Source organism: Pyrgilauda ruficollis, unplaced genomic scaffold, assembly GCF_017590135.1.
Source record: "Pyrgilauda ruficollis isolate IOZ18807 unplaced genomic scaffold, ASM1759013v1 scaffold25, whole genome shotgun sequence".
NCBI lineage: Eukaryota > Metazoa > Chordata > Aves > Passeriformes > Passeridae > Pyrgilauda > Pyrgilauda ruficollis.
Window position 1 is genome coordinate 13,795,235 of NW_024523822.1, and position 22,771 is coordinate 13,818,005.

General features: G+C 33.2%; 1 protein-coding gene across 3 annotated transcripts in view; it reads right to left on the bottom strand.

The window, feature by feature from the left end:
* CSMD3 (CUB and Sushi multiple domains 3) overlaps positions 1-22,771 on the bottom strand; it is a 579,207-nt gene that overhangs the window by 315,257 nt on the left and 241,179 nt on the right. For 2 of the 3 annotated variants that reach the window (XM_041470731.1, XM_041470730.1), the window contains 4 exons: positions 20,755-20,832; positions 16,094-16,181; positions 5,123-5,247; positions 2,728-2,849 (listed from right to left, as the gene is read on the bottom strand). In XM_041470731.1, coding sequence (XP_041326665.1) covers positions 2,728-2,849; positions 5,123-5,247; positions 16,094-16,181; positions 20,755-20,832 — 413 coding nt within the window. The remainder of the gene's footprint in view (positions 1-2,727; positions 2,850-5,122; positions 5,248-16,093; positions 16,182-20,754; positions 20,833-22,771) is intronic. The other variant, XM_041470732.1, reaches the window with a different exon arrangement.

Consider the following 22,771-nt stretch of genomic DNA (forward strand, 5'->3'; position numbering starts at 1 on the left):
GCAAGCATATACTGAAGTATTTTACTGAGCCAGCAGAGGTTAAACCTAAGAGTTCTGATTCATCCCCAAATATTAAAACAGTCTGTATTCTTATATGGTGTTATCATTCAGGTACTAGGACAGTTTTCATATGGTCATATGCTATTCTGCAGTATTTACAGTTTCAGGAAAAAAAAATCATTGTAGAATAACACTTAAGCACATGTTATTTGAACTACAGCAGGCATGATCTCTGACTAAAGAGAAGGCTGATTTTATTTTCATTAGAGTTGGAATTTTTATATGTGGAAGAACTTGTTTTTTCAAGTGTTTTGAGAGAAAGGAAAACAATTGCACCTGCCCAGTACAAGACGAATAGGAAGCTACTATAGAGAGTGCACTGAAGGGGCACCAAAAAGATTAAGGGATTGGAACTTCATTCATATAAGGGTGAGACAGCTGGGCTTGCTTACCCTAAAGAAGAGGAGGATCACTGAATCTCAATGTCTATAAACTCCTGATGGGAGGATGTAAAGGAGATGAAACCAAACTCTTTCTAGTGGTGACCAGTGACAGGACTAGAGGAAATGGACACAGACTAAAACACAGGAGGTCCTCTCTGAACATCAGGAAACAGTTTTTCCCTATGGGGGTGAGCGAGCACTAGCTCTGGTTGTCCAGAGAGGTTATGGGATCACCATCTTCTGATATATTCAAGTCTGGGCAGCTGCCTGTCGGCAGCTCTGCTTGAGCAGTGGAGTTCAACTACAGGATTTCCAGAGGTTCATTCCAATCTCAATCATTCTGTAACTCTGTCAACCACACTGACAACCAGAGACAAAGTATTTGTTCAATTAATTTTCTGCTGTTCTATAAATGCAGAAAGTGGAAGTTTCAAATGGAAATAAGACTGAGTAATAATGTTTTTAAATATTTCCATAAAATAATTTTGGTTAAAAATGAAGTTCTGAGGTTTTGAGCTAACACTGCATAACCATCTTGTGAATTGGCAGGGAGGGAGAAGGAAGGCAGCATTAAGACATGAATATCACCAGCAGAGTGTAATCTTTAACAATCTCCAAATCATTAAAATCTTAAACCTGCAGTCACCTGTGACTTGCCAGTAAATACGTACCAGTTTGTGAGCTCAAAGGTTTGCTTCTACCAATGGTAGAATGTCTAAAATCTTATTTGGCTTTTTTCTTTTTTTGTTTTATGTAGACATGCCCTTGGTGCATTTAAGAAAGGAAACCATTTTATGCAAATATAGCCTTATGGGTCTTAATTTCACTCAACTGCTCACTGGAAATGTTCAGGCTATTTAGAGAACTTGTACAAAGTGTGGTAGCTGTGTTTCATTTCCTCAGATAGTATGATTCTCTCAGCTGGCACATTTGACAAAACTTTCAGAAATTCTAGACATGTATACAGATTTTATCTTGCTCACAAATAGTTTTTAATTAAAGAAAGAAAAATATTAAAATTCTTTGGGATGAGAAATCTTAAATATTACTTTTGAACTTTTTGCCTATTTGTGGAACAGAGACTGAATCATTTTTCAGGAACTCTTCACACTTTTTTTATGACCTATAAATTGGATAAATTTGATTAGAAGTCCTTGGAATAAGGTTCAAACAAACAAATGACCTCCTCACATTTATAAAAATGTGTCATAAAATTATAACACATTTATAGTTTTCATTATCAAATTCTAATCAGTTGTATAAATATCCTTTTTTCTTTTACCAAAGGGGAACACAAAGATGGCTTCCACACAGGACTTTGTAAAATTAGAGTGAGAAATACACCAGTGTAGCTAAATGGTTTTTGAAATTTTGAAAATAGTCAGGTTTTAACTGAGTCCTCTGGTGAATTCAGGTGCAAAAGACTGAGCCTTATAGGCCTCTCTGAGCAGTTAATGGAGTGTGATGCAGATGGCAATATAAAACAAAATTTAGAGGTAAAATATATCCTTGTACCAGCAAACACAGATGATGATAGCCTTTTATAAAACATTCCTGAGCTGCACAGCTAATTTATGTTTTATTACATCTAAACAAGTCCATTACACTCAGTTCGCGCAAAATGATACACCTGGAAATAGAATATAGCCATTGCTTCCAGATGTTTAGTTCTTGAAATTAAAGACAACTGGTGTCATAACTTAGCTTAATTGCTCTACTTTGACTCATTTGACATTATCAGAACTCTCGGTACTTTTGCTTTAAAGCGTAGGTTTAAAGTACATGGGATTTTAATACAGTGGTTCAGACAATAGAATAAACATCTTCAGAACAGTTCCTCACAAAGGGAAAGTGAAGAACTTCAGTGATTTCTCACACAGTTGAAGGCCAAAGATGATATAAACATCCACAAAGTAGCTCTTCTGCTTATAACACAATACTAGTGGGCCCATGAAATTTCCTCATACCATTGAATAGCTGCTTCTGGGAATTAAGTTACAGAATGACATAAAAAATATGAGAGCATCTACTTGGCATACAAAAACTAAAACAATCTTAGGGGAGTTTTAACATCTGTCCATACTCATCTGGTGTCTGACATTTCTTAAAAATATCTGAAATGCACCTAGTACAAAAGCTGGACTGTAGAGATAAATCATATTAGTGAAAAATGTTATGGTCTATGTGTGCTTTTGTTTGGTTGGTTTAGGGTTGGGGAGGTGGAGGGAGGGATTTGTTTGTTTTGGGTTTTTTTTTTTAGAGAAAAGCCAGAATATAAACTTACCTTATTAGTATTGATAGCTGTGATGACCCACACACATTGAGCATTGCTGTCATATTGAAATGGAAAATTGGGTGATGAGAAAGTGCCTCCAGGCCCCTGAAGATTGGATCCACAAGTTTTGACTGCAAAAAGAAAGTTCACCTTTTAATTCACATAAAAAATACATGTAGCAGATTCATAAACTGATCTCTAACTTACTCTAATCAAAATATGAGGAATTAAAATACCACTGAACAAAACCAGAACCACCTCTTACAAGAGAATAGAACATTCATGTTTAATTATTCTGACAAAATAAAATAGACCTTCTCTTGTGTCTAAACTTATAATCTTAAAAAAATGTTAAAAGTATTTTGAGGAAAAACAGTAAATACAGTAACAGAATCTGCCCTATTTATTTTTAAAATTCTTCAAGGACTAACTTATTCCACCTTCACTAATGTCTTGAAAGACAAATTTAAATAGTAGAAACCTTTATCACTGTCTATATGTGGGTTTCTTTGTGCATATGTGTTGGTGTATGGCATGTCAGCATTTTTTTCTGCTATAAGCCCTGTACAACCCATTGAATCAATGGCCAAAGCACTGAAAAGTTTAAATATATCTTGTAAAAGTTAGACTAACAAAACCAGTGTTATCTATTTCTAAAGATTACAAAGGGTATTTATTTTCAATTCAAAGTCTGTATGCTTATTTACAATACCATGTCAGTAAAGAACCCATATTCTTATTTACATAGCTTGCACCACTGTCATGAATAATACAAAGGATATAAACTGTGTCCTTTGTGCTTCCAAGTGACACTTTCAAGGCACTAAATTCCTAGTCTGTTGGAGTCAATAATACTTTTATTGTTCTCTCCTTGATATTCAGATCTTTGCTGAATGCTTTACTGGTTAACTTTTCCTGTATGAAGAGGTAAAACTGACAAGCAACCACAACTAAACATGAGCCTATCCTATTTCTCCAGTGATTATTATGACACCACATAAACTACAAAAGCTAAAGAACTATTTCTTCCACTGTATTCTGACAGACCATCTTGCATAATTGAATAAAACAAATTGACACTTACATATGTGAAATAATCCTAGAGTTGCATTGCACTTTCACAAAGCATATTTATTTGATCAATACTGAACACAGGAAGATTCAGCTGCTGCTGGATGAAGGCTTGTTCCTTCACTCACGTTACTTTCTAGAAAGAATGGCACTTTTGCACCATCCTCAGAGAAACAATACTCTGGTGATGAGTGTGTCCAAAGTCACACCAGATGCTTGGAAAGAAGTAGAGGGTAGAGAGGTGAGAGGAAGGCTCCTCATTCAGGATCAGTAGCTAAAGACATAGGGTCACAAGTGACACTAATGCCAAGCATTTTTGTCTGCATATTTAATAAGAAATTGTATGACTCCTTGCAGCTTGTATGTGAGAAGTAAGTCAGGAGAGGAAAACCAGTGAGTGTTCTAGACAATTTGCTGCTCCATCTGAATATGTGTCCATCCTTTGGGGCAGAGTTGGGATGTAAAGCACAGCTCCTTTGCCTGTGTGCTGCAGAGAGCTCTGTTTGCTGACTTTTCTTGGTGTAGCCTCATAGAGAAAGTCTCAAAGGAACCATGTTGTTCTACAGTAGAATGAAATCTAAGTCTTTGACCCCCCCACCATGTCTATAATTTATAGTGTTTTTAAATATTCCTAATAGGCACTTGCTTCCAGTACTTTAAGTTTGAAATCCAGAAAAAAAAAAAAAAGGAAAAACAAACAACTGTTGTGATTAGAACAATTTCTGTGTATTTGTGCACATTAATACTTTCATTATATATTAATATCTCATCTGTACCTACACACTAATACTTTCATTCATTGATTCAGGCATTCATGATACTACTTGCTGCTGTATTAGGTCATCAAATATTTTCAGCAAAATTCCTTTATGCTTTTCTTCTTTCACTGAATGTTTTGCCCTTTATCCATTTTCTCAGGGTAAAAAACAGATGTAGACTTACTTCTCCACTACTTACCTATTATAAATTCAAGAATTTCTTATCTGCTTTTAAAATGTGCAATGAGGAAGCATCGTGAAATTACTGATTTTATATTAAATCACTGCAATTTTGATATCCATCTTGATAAGTTCTAATACTTAGCATCTGATAGGTTTGTGTCAGCTCCTTATAAAGCAACATTTATAATGTAAGTTGCCTACTGAAGCAAGCATGCTGAAATACAAAGTTTATGTTAAACAAAACAGCATAGGAGAATCCTTTTCTATTAAGAAAGTGGGGATATTAGGATTACAATTTCTGGTACTTAGAAAAAATGTAATAGGATTGACTGTCAAACAATGGAGAGATGCCAAATGGAATAATCACTGTGAGGGTAAGAATTTCTGTTTACCTTTACACACAGGTCTGTGATCACTCCATGCAGCAAAAACTTCAGCTATCCTCTGACAGGTGATACTTTTGGAACCTTGTAGCACATAATCTTCATCACAGGAGAACTGTACTGTTGCTCCCAAGCTAAAATCAAACAATGACATAAAAATAAGCATTTTTAAACACATAGCTAGCAGTCCATTGTTCCTATTTCTTTAGATATGATGGTCTTGACAAACAATACAAATATGTAATCGAGAAATTTCTGCTCTCAATAAAGGCTGAAGGCTATGTACTAGCCTGATAGTACACACTGTTCAGCCCTCTCTGGGCCTGTTGTGGCTGGAGCTGGTTTACCTCTTTTAACAGTCATTTGGAGGTCAAATGACTATTTTCTGACCTAACTGCAGACCTCCATATAATAAAAATTTGGCAAATCTAGACATTGTGTAACTAAAAGTAGTTATTTATGTTAATTGAAGCTAGGAAAGAACGGGAAAGCGATATAAGGGAATCACCTAGAAGAAAAGTCAAAAGGTCAACTACAAGACTGAAAGAGAAATTCCTATTGTAAACATTTTATTTCTCCCAATGAAGAACTCAAGATATAAATAATATGCTGTGAATATCTCCCACCCCAACTGTTCTTGAGGAAATCTGGTGCTTTTGACTTTAGAACTGGAGGGCATTGGAAGGGGAGCACCATAACAGAGAAAAAGGGATAGATATTAATAATGTTTCTTCTATTTAAAAAGTAGTATATTATTAATAAGAGTATACTATATTAATTTGTATTATTGTAAAAATACCAGTTATAGCATTGTTTAATATTTTGATTAGTATATAAAGATTTTAGTTAAGCTTGCAATGAAGTCTTAACTTCATGTAAGTGGTCTCTGTACTCTTGCCAGTAATAAGATTTTGAATGTACTACTAGATAAGTTATGAGAAATGAACGTTATTAGAATGTGAGGATTTGCTCATTTAACTGGCATATGTTTCTCAAATTAATGGAAGAAAATAAAAGATTTCTGGAAACATATTTGTAGGTGCTTAGCTGTGATTATCTATTAAGTTATAATGCTGGATTGAAAAGGTTTTGTACTTCCTCATATGAAGCTGACAACTGGTGCTGGAAACAGCTCAGGACAAAACAAGAAATAAGTCCAGAAAACTTTTTTTGTTGTTGTTCGTTTTGTTTTCTTTTGTTGTTTGTTTGTTGGGTTGGGTTTTCTGTTTGGTTTTTTTGGTTGGTTGGTTGGTTTTGTTTGCTTTTTTGGTTGTTGTTATTTGTTAAGTTTTTCTGAGAGGAGGATTGGGACTGGGAGGCAAGAGGGAAAAGCGGGGTTCAGTCTGGAAAAGTTGAATAAATCAATACGTAAATGCATATTATTGAGATAAGTATTTTCCTTTAAATATCATTATGGTTTCAAATCCTGATTATAGCTGATGTAATAGCCAGTACATCGGGCCTTTCTCTGATATCAGTACCTCACACTTCATAATTTCAGCCTGCTCATTTTAAAGGCTTGTCTGTCATAGCTGCAAAGTGTAAAATGTTTTATACATACAGGGGACTTACAAGATCTTGGCTACACTGTGAATGCAGTTCTCTGGGTATTTTAAGATTAAATGTGCAGTAACTCCCCAAGAGTTTGTAATGTCAGCCTTCCTGTATAACACTGTAAGCCATGTAGTTATCTGACCCTGAATAAATGGATGGGTGGAGGGATGGATGGATGGATGGATGGATGGATGGATGGATGGATGGATGGACGGATGGCGTTATCAGACCCTCCTTGGATGGATGACATTTCCCTGTCTTTGGTATGTTACATACTGGTGAAAAAAATGGTTTGTTAATCTCTCTAAGCAAAGTGTCAATATTTACTTGGCACTTTGCTTGACCCAGTCTTCAAATCTGGGTTTGACCCCACAAGATATGGCATTCATTTTTGCCAAAAGACATACTAAAATTAATTTTTCTCTGAAGGGTTTGGCTTGCAAAGAATGAGGCCTGTTTTTCTTTCCTTATAGATGGCCATTTTAGTGCTACAATTCTTCAATTCACAATTCAATTAAGGGAGTTAGAAATGTTAGATATTTGAAAAGGAACGGTGTCAGCACAAAATAATTGATGAAATCTGGGAGGCACCTGGGCCTTACAGAGACATAGATATTAAGAAGATGCGGACATGAAAGATGATACAGTCACCTGAACAGACATCTCAGAAAAGGAGGATTTGACAGTGGGTAACAGCTCTATGAACTATTCCAAAACAGTTCCTGTTTCAGTAAGAATGTTTGTGAAAGAATGGGATAAAGAATAGCTGCAGAATCCACCAAAAAAGGAGATATAAAAGTGAAAAACTGAAAAAAATAAAGTAAACATAATGTAAAGGCCCTTGCAATGTAAGGGTAAAAGGCTTTTATAGGAGACTGAGGAAAAAGACCCACCAGGCAGATCATAGAGTTGGAGGATATTTCAAAACGGTGAAACACAAAGGTTGTCTATAACTAATTTAAAAAATTATGCACAGCTGCTACAGGGACTATATGGTTAGGAAAGTTCAAAAGGTAGCAATTGGGAAGATAAGAATATCTTTCTCAAGATTAGATTTTCATAATTATCTGCTTCAGAAAGTCATGTTGAGAGAATTTGAGTGTCTTTATTATTAGGGAAAAAAAAAAGGGACACTTGAAGAAAAATAACATGGAAATATATTTTCCTTAACTAGCCATGGACTGATTTAAAGAGGAAATGCTGAGCAGGATGCACACCATTTACAAATAAAATTACACTCTTTGTAAAAAAAAAAACAAACAAAAAACTGTAACAGGCAAAACTGCAGAGATCTGAATAATTATGAAGACTGTACAAACATGATAATTATTTCTATCACCTACAAAAGTGTAAATAACATTCACATTATGAAGTCGAGTTTACTTGTCCAAATCAGTTTTGATATTAAACTGATATTTAATAGTATATGACTAAAAGCATATGACTGGACTCAGAGTGGGAGTGGATAATTTACAAAATCTGTGACATATATGCTGTGTGAGTGAGACCTACTAAGGACAATTAGATTAACAGATGATAAAGTACCAGTCTAAGAAAGAAAATTGAAGAGCAGAAGATTAGTTCCTATGGAAGATCAACTAAAAAAAGACAATAATAGAGAGCTTGTCAGAAAATGTTAAGAAAATGTGTCTCAGGAACTTAAAAGCATAATCAAGATTACCATTTTTTAATATTTTGCTGTCATTATCTATCTATACACTCTTAAAAATGGAAATTATTTCAATTCTTTCCAAATTTTCTAGTATCAGAGAATCACAGAATCATAGAATATTCTGAGTTGGAAGGCACCCACAAGGATCGTGGAGTCCAACACTTTAGTGAATAGCCCACACAGTGATAGAAGGAGAGATTCTTCGTGTTTCTGATGACAATATTATTTTTTCAATACCTTTAATCTGTGAGCTAGAATTAGTCAGTTAGAAATTAATCTTTCTCTAAAAACAGTTTGATTACTTATGTACAAAAGGGTAAAGTGTCATTTCCTCTATTGACAGGTGCATGAGGCCCATGAGGTGAATATGATGAAGATTCAAAAAGGACTTGCAAATTACCAGGAAAAAATTATTACCTCTAAGACAAAATGAAATAAAAGATAGGCCAAGGGTTTGATGAGGGTTTATGTGATGTGGTGGCATAGCAACAATTTCAGTAGGGTTTTAAGTTTTTATTTTCTATTTTCTTTTTCTTTGACAGGATGTCAGATGATGGAAGGATTGTGTTATAGGACAAAGACAGAACCTTGATAGGATTAAATTGATGACATCTATTACACATCCCGAGGTACTGTAGGAGGACATGTGAGAGATCTGATTTCAGCCTTCTGGTATGTTAGAGAACTAAAAATTGTGGAGGGAGAAAATCAGATTGTGGAAACTGGTTTTAGGGGAACCTCTGAATAGTGAGCAGGTATTATTTTAGAGAAAACAGATTGTGGGAACAAATAACCAAAAATAATGGGAAAAAATAAGGACAGTTTGATGTCCTGACTTACATTTGGTCCAAACTGCTCACCAGATGAAGCCCCCTAAAATTAGACTATTTCTGCTTTGTAAATCTCAAGAGAACTGAAGCATGATATAATTATTAAGCTGTTCATTGTGGTATACAATAGAGATATACATCACCAAAAAAAAGGAAAAATCTTAAGGATAGAATGAAAATCTCATAAAATTTCAGAATGAGAATATATTCATAAAAATTTTTTTTGTGGATGCAGTCAATGGCCATTGAATTCAGTATGCTAACACTGAAAGTGATGAAAAGTTAATGCTCAGAGAAAATCTTTAGAATACAGGAACCATTTATAGTTCAGTGCATCTTCTGGTCATTTATGGTTAATGAACATTCTGAACTGGATCTACTAATTTAGCAGTCCCTGGGTGGCTGAATTAGATTTTTGAATGAGACCCTAGCTAAAGCTAAGGCTAGTAAGGCACAATGGTAAGCAAAAATGCTTCTTTGGGTATATTAGTCACAGAAGCAAGTTCATATACAACGTGGGTTCATTTGTAAATGGATGAAGCAATCTTGTGGTGCTGAAATCCAATACGGAAATGGCAGAAGCACTAAATGCCTTTTCTGCATCAATTTCTATAGCAGATGTACTCCTAGTTATCTATATGTACCAACATAATTTGTGAAGAAGAGGGACAGCCAATACTGGGAAATAACAGGTAAAAGGAGGCAGCTGCATTCAAGGGCAGGTGGCCAATATCTTTCTCCAAAGGCTGTTGAAAAATCTCCCTGAGTCCGTGCAAGGTGGGTATCATCTATGAAAAACTATGATGAGATGTTCTGACTGATTGTTGAAAGGCTAACATTACATCAAGTTTTATAAAGGGCAAGGAGAGTCTCAGAATCTTGCATTGATTTCTGGAAAGAACAAGTGTTCTAGTAAAGCATGAACTGGAAATCAAGAGCACATACACAAATTTACTAAAGTTGAGTTATACTTGGTCAATTTGATTGTCTTCTATGACAAAATGACTGGCTGCATAGCCCAGTGGTAGATGTAGCAGTGCTCAGTGTAACAGTGTTCAGCATCAGCAACGTTTCTGAGAGCACCTTTTACAGCAGTGTGTTTTGAGAGCTGACAAAATACACACTGAATCGATATATATTCAAAATATGCCTGGAAGCCGTGCTTAAAGAGTAGAAATCAATCGCTTCATATTCAGCTGGTTGACAGTAATAATCTGAGCATTGGGAAATCAACATAAGGTCTGCTGCTATCTGATATTTTCATCCTCAGCCTTGATGGGGAGACAGAATTTATGGATCCATATATTTATGGATCAAACTAAAGTAGGAAAAGTAGTTGACACACTGAAGACCAGACCTTCAATCCAGAAGCCTGGCAAAGTCCAGCACTGGGAAAACAGAAACCTCAGGAAACTCAACAAGTAGAGATACAGTGTTCTGCACTATTGAACATGTTCTCATCCTGAATAAAATAAACTACATACTTATCAATACTAGAAGTGGTGGCAGCAGATCTCAGCTGGTGAAGCTATATCTGCAATATTAAGCCAAATGTTTTGTCTCTCACTTCAAGAGAGGTATTGGTAAAAACTCAATAATTTGGAGATTAATCAGAGGCTTAAAGCATATGACCTACAATAAAAAGTTAAGGCAACTAGGCTTAATTAATCTGACAAAGACAAAGCTAAGGTACTATTTAATAGCAGACCATAAAAATTTCAGGAGCCATTACAAAGATAATGAAACCAAACTTTTCTAAATGTGCCAGATAATATACAAGGGACAATTTGGAAGATTCAAATTTACTTCATAAGAAATTTCTTTCAACAAAGGAGGGCAGAGCTGTAAGAGCATACACAAACTCTTGTGAAATCTTTAACCCTGGGAGTTTTCAGGATTGTCTAAACGAAGCCAGAGCAGATCTGACTAGTCCTACATTGGGCAGGAGGATGGACTCGATGCCTTCTGAAGAACCCTTCCGATCAATATTTCTATGACTCACATAAACTGCTTAATTTGTCCTGAATTAATGCAAAACTTCTGCATATATAACACAATGTGTTAAAGCAGTTCATAACTCTAAAAGTGAATGCTTGACCTGAGTGTCTCTCAGTAACTTTATCTGCAAATTCCTGTTTCTAATAGGACAAAAGATTATTGCCATTAGGTTTTCATTTTCATTAAAACTCCAAAATTTGGATATGTTTTTATTAGGAAAAATGTATAAACAGATATCAAATAAGGAAGTTAGTATACAAATCTGACAGAATTTTAAGTTTGTATCTGTTTTTAAAATTTTCATAATTTGCCTCAGTTCTGCGATTCCTCTTTAAACAACAAAGAGTAAAAGCAGTAAGAAGTCCAAAATGAACTACAGAACCTCTAAAGGATGAGAAAGAAAAAGTTTAAAATTTTGAACTTCATATGAAGTTTATACTGAATAGTATTATTCTAATAGTTGGCATTTGTGTAGCAAACTACCTCATTTGAGGTTCTTCTCCTCCATTATTTGATAAGTTTTTAAAATTATTGTTGAAAAATAATCAATTACACAAGGAATCAAAACCATCTTTATTATGTATTAACCTGTTCAGTTCATGCCTGCAACTGAACAAATTTGAGAGAGGACACCATTTTTAGCCATAGAAGAAAATGTACAGCCAGAAATAACAATTAGTTCTTAAAGTCCACCTCTATCAAATTGTAAATTTAGCAATATCATATATTTTAATCCTAGCATGAAGAAACAATCAGCACATATATTATTTCTTCTGCCTGCAGCAAAATAAAGACATGTAAGCTTTCAAGATTATGAACAGTGATTTTTTTTTTAATCTGGCAACTTTCTACACCCTATTGATCCATATTTTTTTTTTAATGTGCAAGCTACAGATAGGTTCTACTGTTGTCTTTGAGTCACAGTATGAGAGCTAAGCTAAGTCACAGCATGTCTCTCAAGGACATCCATAGGAATATTTTCACAGATTAGTTTGTACATTACTTGGAAATATTACTGCAAAATGCTGGGATTCCATTAGATAATGTTAGAATATCTAAATATTCCAAATTTCTGACCAAGAAAAATCCTTACTGAGTGCTGAAAAAACTACACTGATGACTAAATTTCAGTTTCAGAGGATTTCCTGACACTATGGAGGTCATTGGTAAGTCATCTTTTAAAAAAAGTGTAATCTTTTCTCACAAAGCTTGTACTGTCAGACACTTGTCCGTGACAAAGGATCCACTTAACTGTTAAAAAGTGATAGGTGCACAGATCCCCTATAAACTAGCCTCATATCTCACACTGCAAACTAAGTTTGGTTTATTTTTCAGGATGTTTGGCTTCAAGTTTCCAAGTCTAGAAGCTCACCTTGCATATCTGCAGAGAAGGATATGTGATTCAGAGTAGATTTAAGGAAATTCAAGTGTGAAACTTGTAGTCAATCTAGTCAATTAATGCTGAACTTCATTCTTCCAAAGAAAATAAGTACAAACTAATTTATTATATAAAATGAAAGAAGATATTATCATTAGTTAGACTGTAAGTCAACCTGTGGTAAAACAAACTCTCCTTATCATAAATTTCATATTCTGCCGTCTCTCAGTCGAATATATATTTTTAAGACTACATCAGCATTTTTGGCCAACAGTATTCACTGTTTTGTTGCAATACAGGTTTGATCAGAATCTCATCTTTAAATCCTAGTGTGACCACACTACAGAGGTAGAGGGATAGAGATGGGCTCGTTCATTCATGTCATGAAGATAGAATTTTGAGATGGTGATGAAAGAACATGGTTGCCTCATAATAAAACACCTGTTCAAGGCTAATTCAGGATTTGAATATGGATATGTTTATTCCACTTAGAAATAAAGAAAAATAGAAACAAGGCCATGTGAAAACTTTTTCTCTTGTTCTATTACATCTTATATTTGTACATAGTGGCATTCATTCTAAAACTGGACATGTGAGAAAGATTTATTATTAGATTTAAAAAGATTTATTTTAGTAGTTGACACATAAAGTAAAGTAAAATTGCAAATTTCAGATGAATAATCACTAGTGTGTCTGAAATTTTAAGAAACTCCTAGGGATGGGAAGTTTTATTTCTGAAGTAGAATGGTTTTTTTTTCAGCACAGGAAAAGCTGGCAGCTATAGGTAAATCTTTTTGACTTTACTTCAATATGCAAAACCTTTTATGCTCAAATATGCATCCAGCCAGATCAGAAGCAATACCTTTAGTACTTCAAAATACAGCCATGGGGAATTTTAATGTTAGAAAAAATATTCAAAAGGGTAAACATGGAATCTACAGGCCCCAAATAATGTCATGGAATGCTCCAGTTTGTCTAAGAGCTTGAATTACAGATTTTGTAAATCTGTGTAAGAACCACGTAAGGGGCAATTAATGTGCTGAGAGCAGGTAGTGTTTGTAATCAGAACAGAAGTAAAACTGCAATGCAATGCTCCCAAACCTACCCCTTCATAATTGAAGAAATCTAAGGAGATGTGACAAGAGCATGCTCTTCTCTAAAATATATTAAATTGTACAGAAATCAAATTATGATTGATCTTAGTAGAGACAGAATTAAGCCCTTCTTCAAAATACTGTGTTTTCAAATTAAGGCATTGTAATTGGAATTGTACTTTCTTTTCAGAAAGGAAAAAAGAGGCAAGCTTAAAATAAAGCTATTTCCTTCATTACAGACAGAGTGACTTCAAGAAGGAAAAGGTGAAAATGTGTTATTTTTCTATTTGCCAGGTATAGGCCAGAATGGAAAAGATTTTCCGTGGTACTAGATGTTTTTAACTAAATGTAACACAATAATAATTTGTAACATTCTTACTTTGGAATCCTATGAAGCAATTAAACAACCATTATTATAATGTCATGAATTGAAATTTAAACAGGTATTTTATTTAGTCTGCTGAAAATTTTTAGTCTGCTTTTGTTCCCTGTAAGAACTTTATCAATGTATGAAGTTTTCAATTTTAGCTAAATGCACATTTTACTAACATTCACTAGTGCTGTTTTTTACAGGTATAACTCCATAAAGATTATTGGGGGATTTTTTTCTAAGAGAAAAAAATGTCACCAAGATTAACGAGAAATTAGGGAAAAGAAACACTGGAAAATATATTGATGCTGGTACTTGTGTATCTTTGGTACTATTGTTCAGTAATTTGAATGCCTTCTCCTTTGATTTTCTCATCAATGCATTTGAAATAGGAAAGCCTGGTTCATCATCCCAGTGTACAGTTAAAAATAATGCTAACTGAAATCCTAACATTTTGATCTAAAAAGAAAGATGAGGGCATGATCATCAGCATATCTTTTTTGAGGTACTGCCCTCACATAAGTTTAACTAGAATAATCTTTGTAAGTAGGTCTTTTCATGATCACTTGCAGAGATAACACTAGAAAAGAACTGGCACGTTGTCTGTCAAATGCTGTTGCTCTCGAGCCATATTTTTGAAGTTAAAATACAAAATACCATCCAAAGTAATGATACTAGAAAATATGACATTTAAATACAGTGGGTTTTTTTTATTTATCTGAAAATAAAACTTTTTATTTTGAAAACTAACTTTAGAAATTGCATTTTTATAAAATTAGTTAGAAAGCTTTCTCAGATGCACTTTGAACTTTTGCTTTTCTCAAAACTAGAGAAATAGGGAGACTTATGAAAAATTGAGAAATTGTAATAACTCTTTGCTAGCTAGCACATTTACTTAGGATGTAATTTTCAATCCTGTCTTCTGCTTGATTACAAGGAAAAAAGACAAACACACACAAAAAAGTACAAGAAGTTATGTAAAAAATGAAATATCATAATTTTGTAAAATCTTTGTACATCCAGATTACTCTAAGAATTCTCTTCAAATGCTTAGAAGTGTGCTGTGTGATAGGTACAATACAAAATATATAGAAAACAAAGTTGAATGTATCACGACCAAATAATTTTAAAATTATCATGCTTCTACTTCTTTCTGTCTTTTTTTTTCATCATTAAGGTGTTTCATGTTTTGCAAACATAATGTGAAATTAGCACATGATGTGAAACAAGAACACAGATTTGATTTTTTTTATACAGTCTGAAGTGTCTGTGTATGTCAAATATAAAATAATATGCATACTAACCCTTTTAAATAAATATTCAACAATTGAAAAGGAAAAAAATCAGAAACTCAGAAAATATATTAAAATTAATCCAAAACATTCTCAAAAATTTATTATGTTGTCTCTACTCATCAGCCATTAGTGATATTGGAATTAAGAGTCAAGTTAACTGATAAAACAGCAGAATATTTTGAAAGAGTACTGGAAGCCTTTTTTCTCGTACAAGATAAGGAATTTGAAAGATAGTTGTGAATAGAAGAAAAATTAATAAAAAATGGTCTGGATTAAGAATTCTAGGCCAATGTGATGACTGCTAGGGAAATACATCTGCATGTATAAAACTTCTGGGTTCCTGAAAAACACACTTTAGGGACTGTAATTTCTCTGTAAGACTGAATGAATATTTCAGTAAGATCTGAAATTTCTTCTCTGAGGTTTTATTGTTCTTGTGTTATATTCAGTTTTAATTTGTCCTTTGCAAAAGCCTCCAGTACAATATGTATGCTCAATATTTATAAATCTATCACAGTATTTACATGAGAAAATAGCATAAACTTACCTTCAATCCTATTTTTGTCAGATTTTCAGAGATATGATCTCTCCTAGGCAGATATTTCATCTATTTGCATACTAGGTACATGCTATATTGCATTACATAATTTTATACAGAATTATAGTGCACTTTTTTACTAAGAAGGTCAGTTTTGAAAAAGTACTCAGAAACACAAATATATTTTCAACATATTCATTTTCCAAGTTCAGTATTAGAGAAATTATACAATGATAGAATTTATATTTTACCTAAAATCTGAGCCTATCCGTTTTCCATTTTCTGGTTCTCCAGGATCTGGACACAAATTGGACGCCTGTTTAATACCTCCCTCATTTACTGGAAAAAAAACAAAAACAAAAACAAACAACAACAAAATAAAATAAACAAAAAATAGATAAAGTAAGAAAGTTTTGAAAAAATACAGAGGTAAGCAATTTAAAAATATGAGGGTATATTCTTTTCCTTTTAGGTCTTTTAAAACATATTTTCTACAGAATATGATCACCCATATAACCTCCAGTTTCAATACCTAAGTTTCTCCTCCCTATAACAAAGCATATATTTTCTGGGTTTTTTTCCAAATAAATAACACAAGTTTTTTATTCGATGCATTAATCAGCTATCTTGTTTGCTTGTAATAATATTGAATCCATACGGAAATGTTATTATTATTTTTTTAGAAACATTAACATTTAAAGGAATGTTCATCAGGTTTAGGGCTGTAAGATTTTATTTTGAACATACATTAACAAATGTTGTCCCCACTAAGAGCTGACCTTTTCTCCTTCAGTTGTAGTATAACTTGAATGTGTAAACTCCTGCTGAGAGAACTGTCCTTAATCAGTATTGAAAATGGATATATACCCAAAATATGGTGATCTGAAGGTAAACTCAAAATGCCAGTTTGATTTGAATACATTTATCTTACAATAAACTAAAACAGATCTTCAGAAAGAAACTTCCTGTGAACCATTCTCTCTATTTTTCCAGAAATTTGTATGTAACAATCTAACCATATCTCAGCATATTCAACCACTTATTCACAAAAGCAGAAAATTAGCAAAGGATGTTAGTCTGCTATTACTTGATAAATTCATGGCTTGACAGAAAAATATTTAAAAAAAAAAAAAGTTGACATGAGGCCAAGTAATTTGTATTAAGCAGAGAAATATTTTAACCTTTATTCATTTTTATTACTGATGAACTAGACCAATGGATTTGCAATATTAGAATTTTACTTCCCTTTAAGGAAAAGGTTTGCATATAATTATGGTAACCATACTGTTGGATTAAAAATTAAAAAAAAGTATATTCTAACTATACTTTTAAAGGCTTTTCATTAACTGTCAGCTTTTAACGAACAAAAATATAATTCAGAATCCTTGGGGGTTTCTCTTCCTTGAAATTTGTCTTCTTACACACACAGAAAAGGAAGAATTGGTTTGGTACCCCTGAGAAAGCCAAAGGCCAAAGGCAAATGTTGTACATGCTTAAGCAGAAAACATCTCAACACAGCACACTACTCAAAAAACCTGTCAAGCTCAGTGCTTGTCAGCTGGAACCACAGTATTTACTCTCCTCTGTCCCAAGACACCTGCAACATGTCAAAGGTTACTCTAAAAACACTCCAAGGCAATCTCTGGATTTCTGCGTTCAGGGGAATTTTGGGCCAGGAGGAGTCTTCCATCCTGGATTCAGATTTCGGTCTTTTTGTCCTCCAATAGATGTACATGTGATGAAAGCACACTAGCTACAGAAACACATATTCATGCCAGTGTTGAAATATATATATTTCTCTGACAACTACCATTTCATAGACTGCATAGAAAGCAGTCAAAGCCATCTTGTTGGATAAGCATTTAGAATTAACCCTCTCATTGAAATATTGGGTGCTTCACTATGAGACGTGAGAAACTCAGAGTCATCAAAAGTGGCCTGCATATATATAGAAGACATTCAAACTTTTCTGACATTAAATATACATTAAAACTCTAGTTAAAATTATTAATGATGTCTGATAATAATATTATAGAAATTATAATGGTGCCATTTGGCCATGCATTGTATATCAATGCACACAGAAGAAATTTTTACTGTAAAAAATAGTGTTTAAACAATGTTATCTCTATTATAGTTCATGTTTTAACATTTCAAATAATTATTTTATTTTTGTACATAATTTTTCCCCATACAGAGGTAATAGAGCAAATATTCATATAAAAAGAATATTCTGTTGGATTGCAAGACACGAGAACTATTATACACTTCGATTTCTACCAAAAATGGAAGCTTGAAAATCCTATTGGTTTTTGACACCTTCTGTATAAAGTTTAATTTCTAGAAACACTCTACAGGATATAATTTTAAATAATAATATATGGAATTATCAGTACTCATAAACAAAAAAAAATGGCTTATGTTAAAGAAACTCAATGAAATAATTTTTTTTTTTAATTAAGATATATACTGCACTAAAAACACAGATGAAAATTTTATAGGCAGATATGGATTGCTAATTTGATCCCAATTCCAAAATACATTTAAACAATCTTAAAGCCATTCTGGTTCCTGTAAAGTGCCTAATGAAAAGTAATTTCACAGATTAGGATTTTTGTATTGATGTTACTTTTATAGACATAATGCCTGATTTTCAGTCTACAGCCCTATGTAATTCCACAGATATCTGTCTATATATTTTTATTTTATACCTCAGATGCTTATGCACAATAAGCAATTAAAGGATTTCCTGTAGTAAATTAAATGCAACTAAGGAAAGCATTCATTCATGATCTGGTCATGAAACTGGTATCAAGAAAGTCCACAGTTCAAATTCAGATTGATTTAGATCCACGAATTAATTCATTTGTCAGTGTCAATACTTCTAAACTGAAGCTGGTGCATACTTGTTTCAAAGTGTATCATCAAATCAAATATCTTCTGACTTTACTCTGTGCAAATAACCTGTGCGTTACTATTTAATGTTATATGACTGATACATTAAAAAAAGATGAAAAATAATGAAAGGACATACAGATGCGAATGCTAGACAAAAATTTCTAAAGACATTGCTAATAAAAGACATAATGTAAAATAGATACTCACTTATCCTTATTTTCACTAACAGTTGAATGTTGGTCATTGTTTTCCTTTAAGGACCCTATCTGTCACTGTAATGCAATGACACTAGACCCAACTGAGGCCACACCGAGAAAATTATCTTGTCAACAGCCAAATACATAAGCTTCTTATGAAATACTATTTCTTCAACATTGTCAGCTATCGAAGTGACTAGAGAATCAAATGCTAAACTATAATATAAAACCTTAGTTATCTATTTATGACAAGATTATGGTCACTAAAGGTACAAATCACCAAGGTTTTCACCTTCACTTATTATTGACTCATATATATAATCTATTATGCATAATCAATAACAAAAAAGATAAAGAAGTGTCCAGCTTCATATAGAATATGATAACATATGAAATTATCTAAATACCTTCAAAAATACGTTGATAAATTTCATTACTAATTTCATAGCAATGAGCTTTGGATATCATGAGCATCTGGTACTTCATTATAAATATACAATCCCTATTAAAGTTTATATAGTAGAAAATGTAATGATTAGTACAAAATAATATCTTTTATCATCCATTGTATTAGTATTGTATTATTATTTATAACTACAGAATCACAAATGGGCCATTAGACAGAGACCTCAGTGATGTACTTTATAAACGCTACTGTAATTATCTTGCTGTTACTTCTTCCGCATAATCAGTCTGTTTTCCATTCACCCAATAGGTATGAAAAGAATATTTGTTTTTAAATATCTTGATACAAGGTTTTCAAGTAAATCAGAAATGTCTTACAGAACTATTTAGGTGATGCAGTTTACAGAAAAGTTGAATATGGTAATACATGACATTACAAAAAATGAACAGAAGTGTGTTTTGCTTTATTTTTCTGATTTGGTGAATGCTGAAGGGTTGTGGTACTTGGAGATATCTTTGTCTAAAAAAATAATACTTTGACAGTTTAAAATCTAACACTGAAAACAAAAATGTATGCTAATGCTGCTAAGTTCTGGAAACTGAATCCATCACTGATACTTTAAACAAATAATTAATTCAAACATGTCCAACCTACGGAACTTCAAAAGCAAATCCTTTCAGTCCTGTGAAGAGTAATGAAATGTAGAATAATCCAACATATGCTAAATATTTAGTCCATTTTATTTACTTTTAAATATTTAAAATGTGGTTCTATTCCAAAAAGGTCTCTATAAAAATGGCACATTCTCTTTCAAAAGTATCCTTTCAATACATTTAGAGACACACCTGTTTAATTTGTGCTAGAAAGTTGCCTGACTCCTCATGATATAATCAGGACTTCGTCCACTGAGATGTCAAGCAGTTTGAGTTTCTAATTTCTGTAACTAAAATTCAAGCATCTCCCGAATTTTTAAAGTTACATCTAGTTAATCAGCTAAACTGTCAAACTTAATGAATTTTAAAAAATTTCAAAAAGTGACCTTATGTGTGGTTGTGTGCTTATAAATGAGGATACACTATACTTTGCACAGCATTTGATCCTACTTCTAATGTTCAATTTAAAAAATTGATCTCTTACAGCTAAATTTACAGCTGACACCTAGAAGGCTGAATATGTGTTTCCTTTCAAATGCCACAAATTTATTGCAAAATTATTGACAAAATAATGTGTCTTTGTACAATGCCAGATTTATAGAAAAGCTGTATTTGGAGTAGAACGATACGTAAAAATCCACCATGCAGACTGGAGAATCCAGTTCTATTATCAGAATACATAAATAATTACACACAAACAGCACACCACAAACTTCACTCTTGCACTAGAGAAAAGTAACAAAAAGGAGTACACTCACAGATAGAAAACTTGTTGCTGTTGTCTTTCCCTGGAAACAATTTAAATCCTCTAGATTTAAAATCTATGGCCTTTTTCACTAGTTAAAAACAAAAACAAAAACAAAAAAAACATGTATCAGGCAATACAATCTAAAATATTTCATTTGACAAATTTTATCATGGAAGTATATAAAAATTACAGTACTGGCTACCTCACAACTTCAGATTTTGTACCTTTGGTGTGAAACAATTTGCAAAAATAAATATTGAGACCAATTTGTATACCTGACAAAGCAAAGAAATGGTATTTGCAGCTTAATTTTTCTCCTGCATAAATAATAAAATAAATATGGCTAGAAGTGTTTATTTCCATGCACCACATAATTGTGTAAAACATCACACATTTATGGAACTTGGAAAATGAAAAGAATTATAAATATGTATGCTCTAAAAATAACTGCTTCTTCTGTGGTGAGAAAAACAAAAAAGGAAGAAAAAAGGTATTTGAATGTAGAAAATAAAATACAGTCTGGTATTCTGCTGTTGGTTCTGCAGCTGGTCTTCTTTCTAGCTTGAAAAATCTGTTATTTGCAAAATGTGATATGGAAGGTAGCTGTCTCCCACCTCTCCATTAAGCCCAGAGCTCATCTCTTTTTGTAAAATTCCTTCTTGTGGGCTGGCTTTATGATATAAACAGTTAATCCAGGCAAACCTTGTGGCCTCAACATGTCTTTGAAAGAAAACAACTAATAAAATGAGAATAAACCCAAAACTTCACATATATAAAAAATGTAAGCAAGAATAAGCAAATACACTACAAGAAACTTTCATTTTCAGTCATTAAACTAAGTGCCTGATCTCTAATAATTTTGGCCTGTAAGCAGTGAATTATGCATTAAAATGGACCTGCTTAAAAATTTTGAATTTTAAGTTGAGTTTATGTACAATATACTTAAGTGGCTTTATAGCCACAACAGACACTATATTTCTTAAAAACTATATAGAAGATGTTTTATCTTGGCCACAAGCAAATTCTGCTGATGAAGACAGCATAAATTAAAGGAGCTGCGTCTAGGAGAACTTAACCTAAGTAGATACATTGTACCTCATATTTTTATACTTCTGATTGAAGAGACCAAATTTTCTTATAAATACAGAAACACTATTATCTCAAAAGGCAAAATGTAAATTTACTTGTGTGTTATTATAATGTAATAGATAAACATTGATAATGGTTCTGGGAAATACATTATTTGCAGAAGTAAAACATATATGTTACCACAAAGTTCTAGATCTTGGGGGGTTTTTTACTCTTAATAGGAGAAGCCCCTCCCCCTCTCCAAATTAATTTAAGTCCATAAGCAATTCTATCCTCAGGGGAAATCACAGACCAAAGAACTCTACCTTCCTACAGCAGAGCAATGCTGGAATAACAGCAGAGCTCTCTTGTCATGGTCTGAGCTTTCTAAAATGTTATTTCTATGTAAATAGGAATGTTGGACTATAGCTCTAACCCTCTCTTGGCTTTCTGTGAGGATCAGTCTAAAATAACTCCTCATGAATCTTAAGATAGACTTAGTTCTTGCAGCACCTAAGCAAGATGGGAGTGGTTTTGAATATATGACCTCAGATGCTGGAATGAGTTTAAATGTACTCATTAGGGTTATGTCTGTCCTTTATTTTCAGAAGTCATCAAAACAACACACTAACAAAGGAAGACTGTCCTGTATTTTTTTTCATTTGTTTCTACTCCTTCTGAAACATGTAGATGGCACATCCCTAGTTTATGTACACAAAAGAGTTCACAAGATCTAAGGCGGAACTGAAAATAGTTAAGAGTGTCTTGGTGACCACAGTGAAATCAGTCAAAGAGTTTTATAATCATTTGCATCACTTTGCCATGACTATTAAATACCAGTAGGAAGGCAAGCAATTCCAGTTCTCTAAAGCACCTTTACAAGAGAAGAATTTTACTCTTAACTGGGGTTTGTATGTTGATATACTGAACAGTGGTTTCTGAATACACTGTGCAGGAGT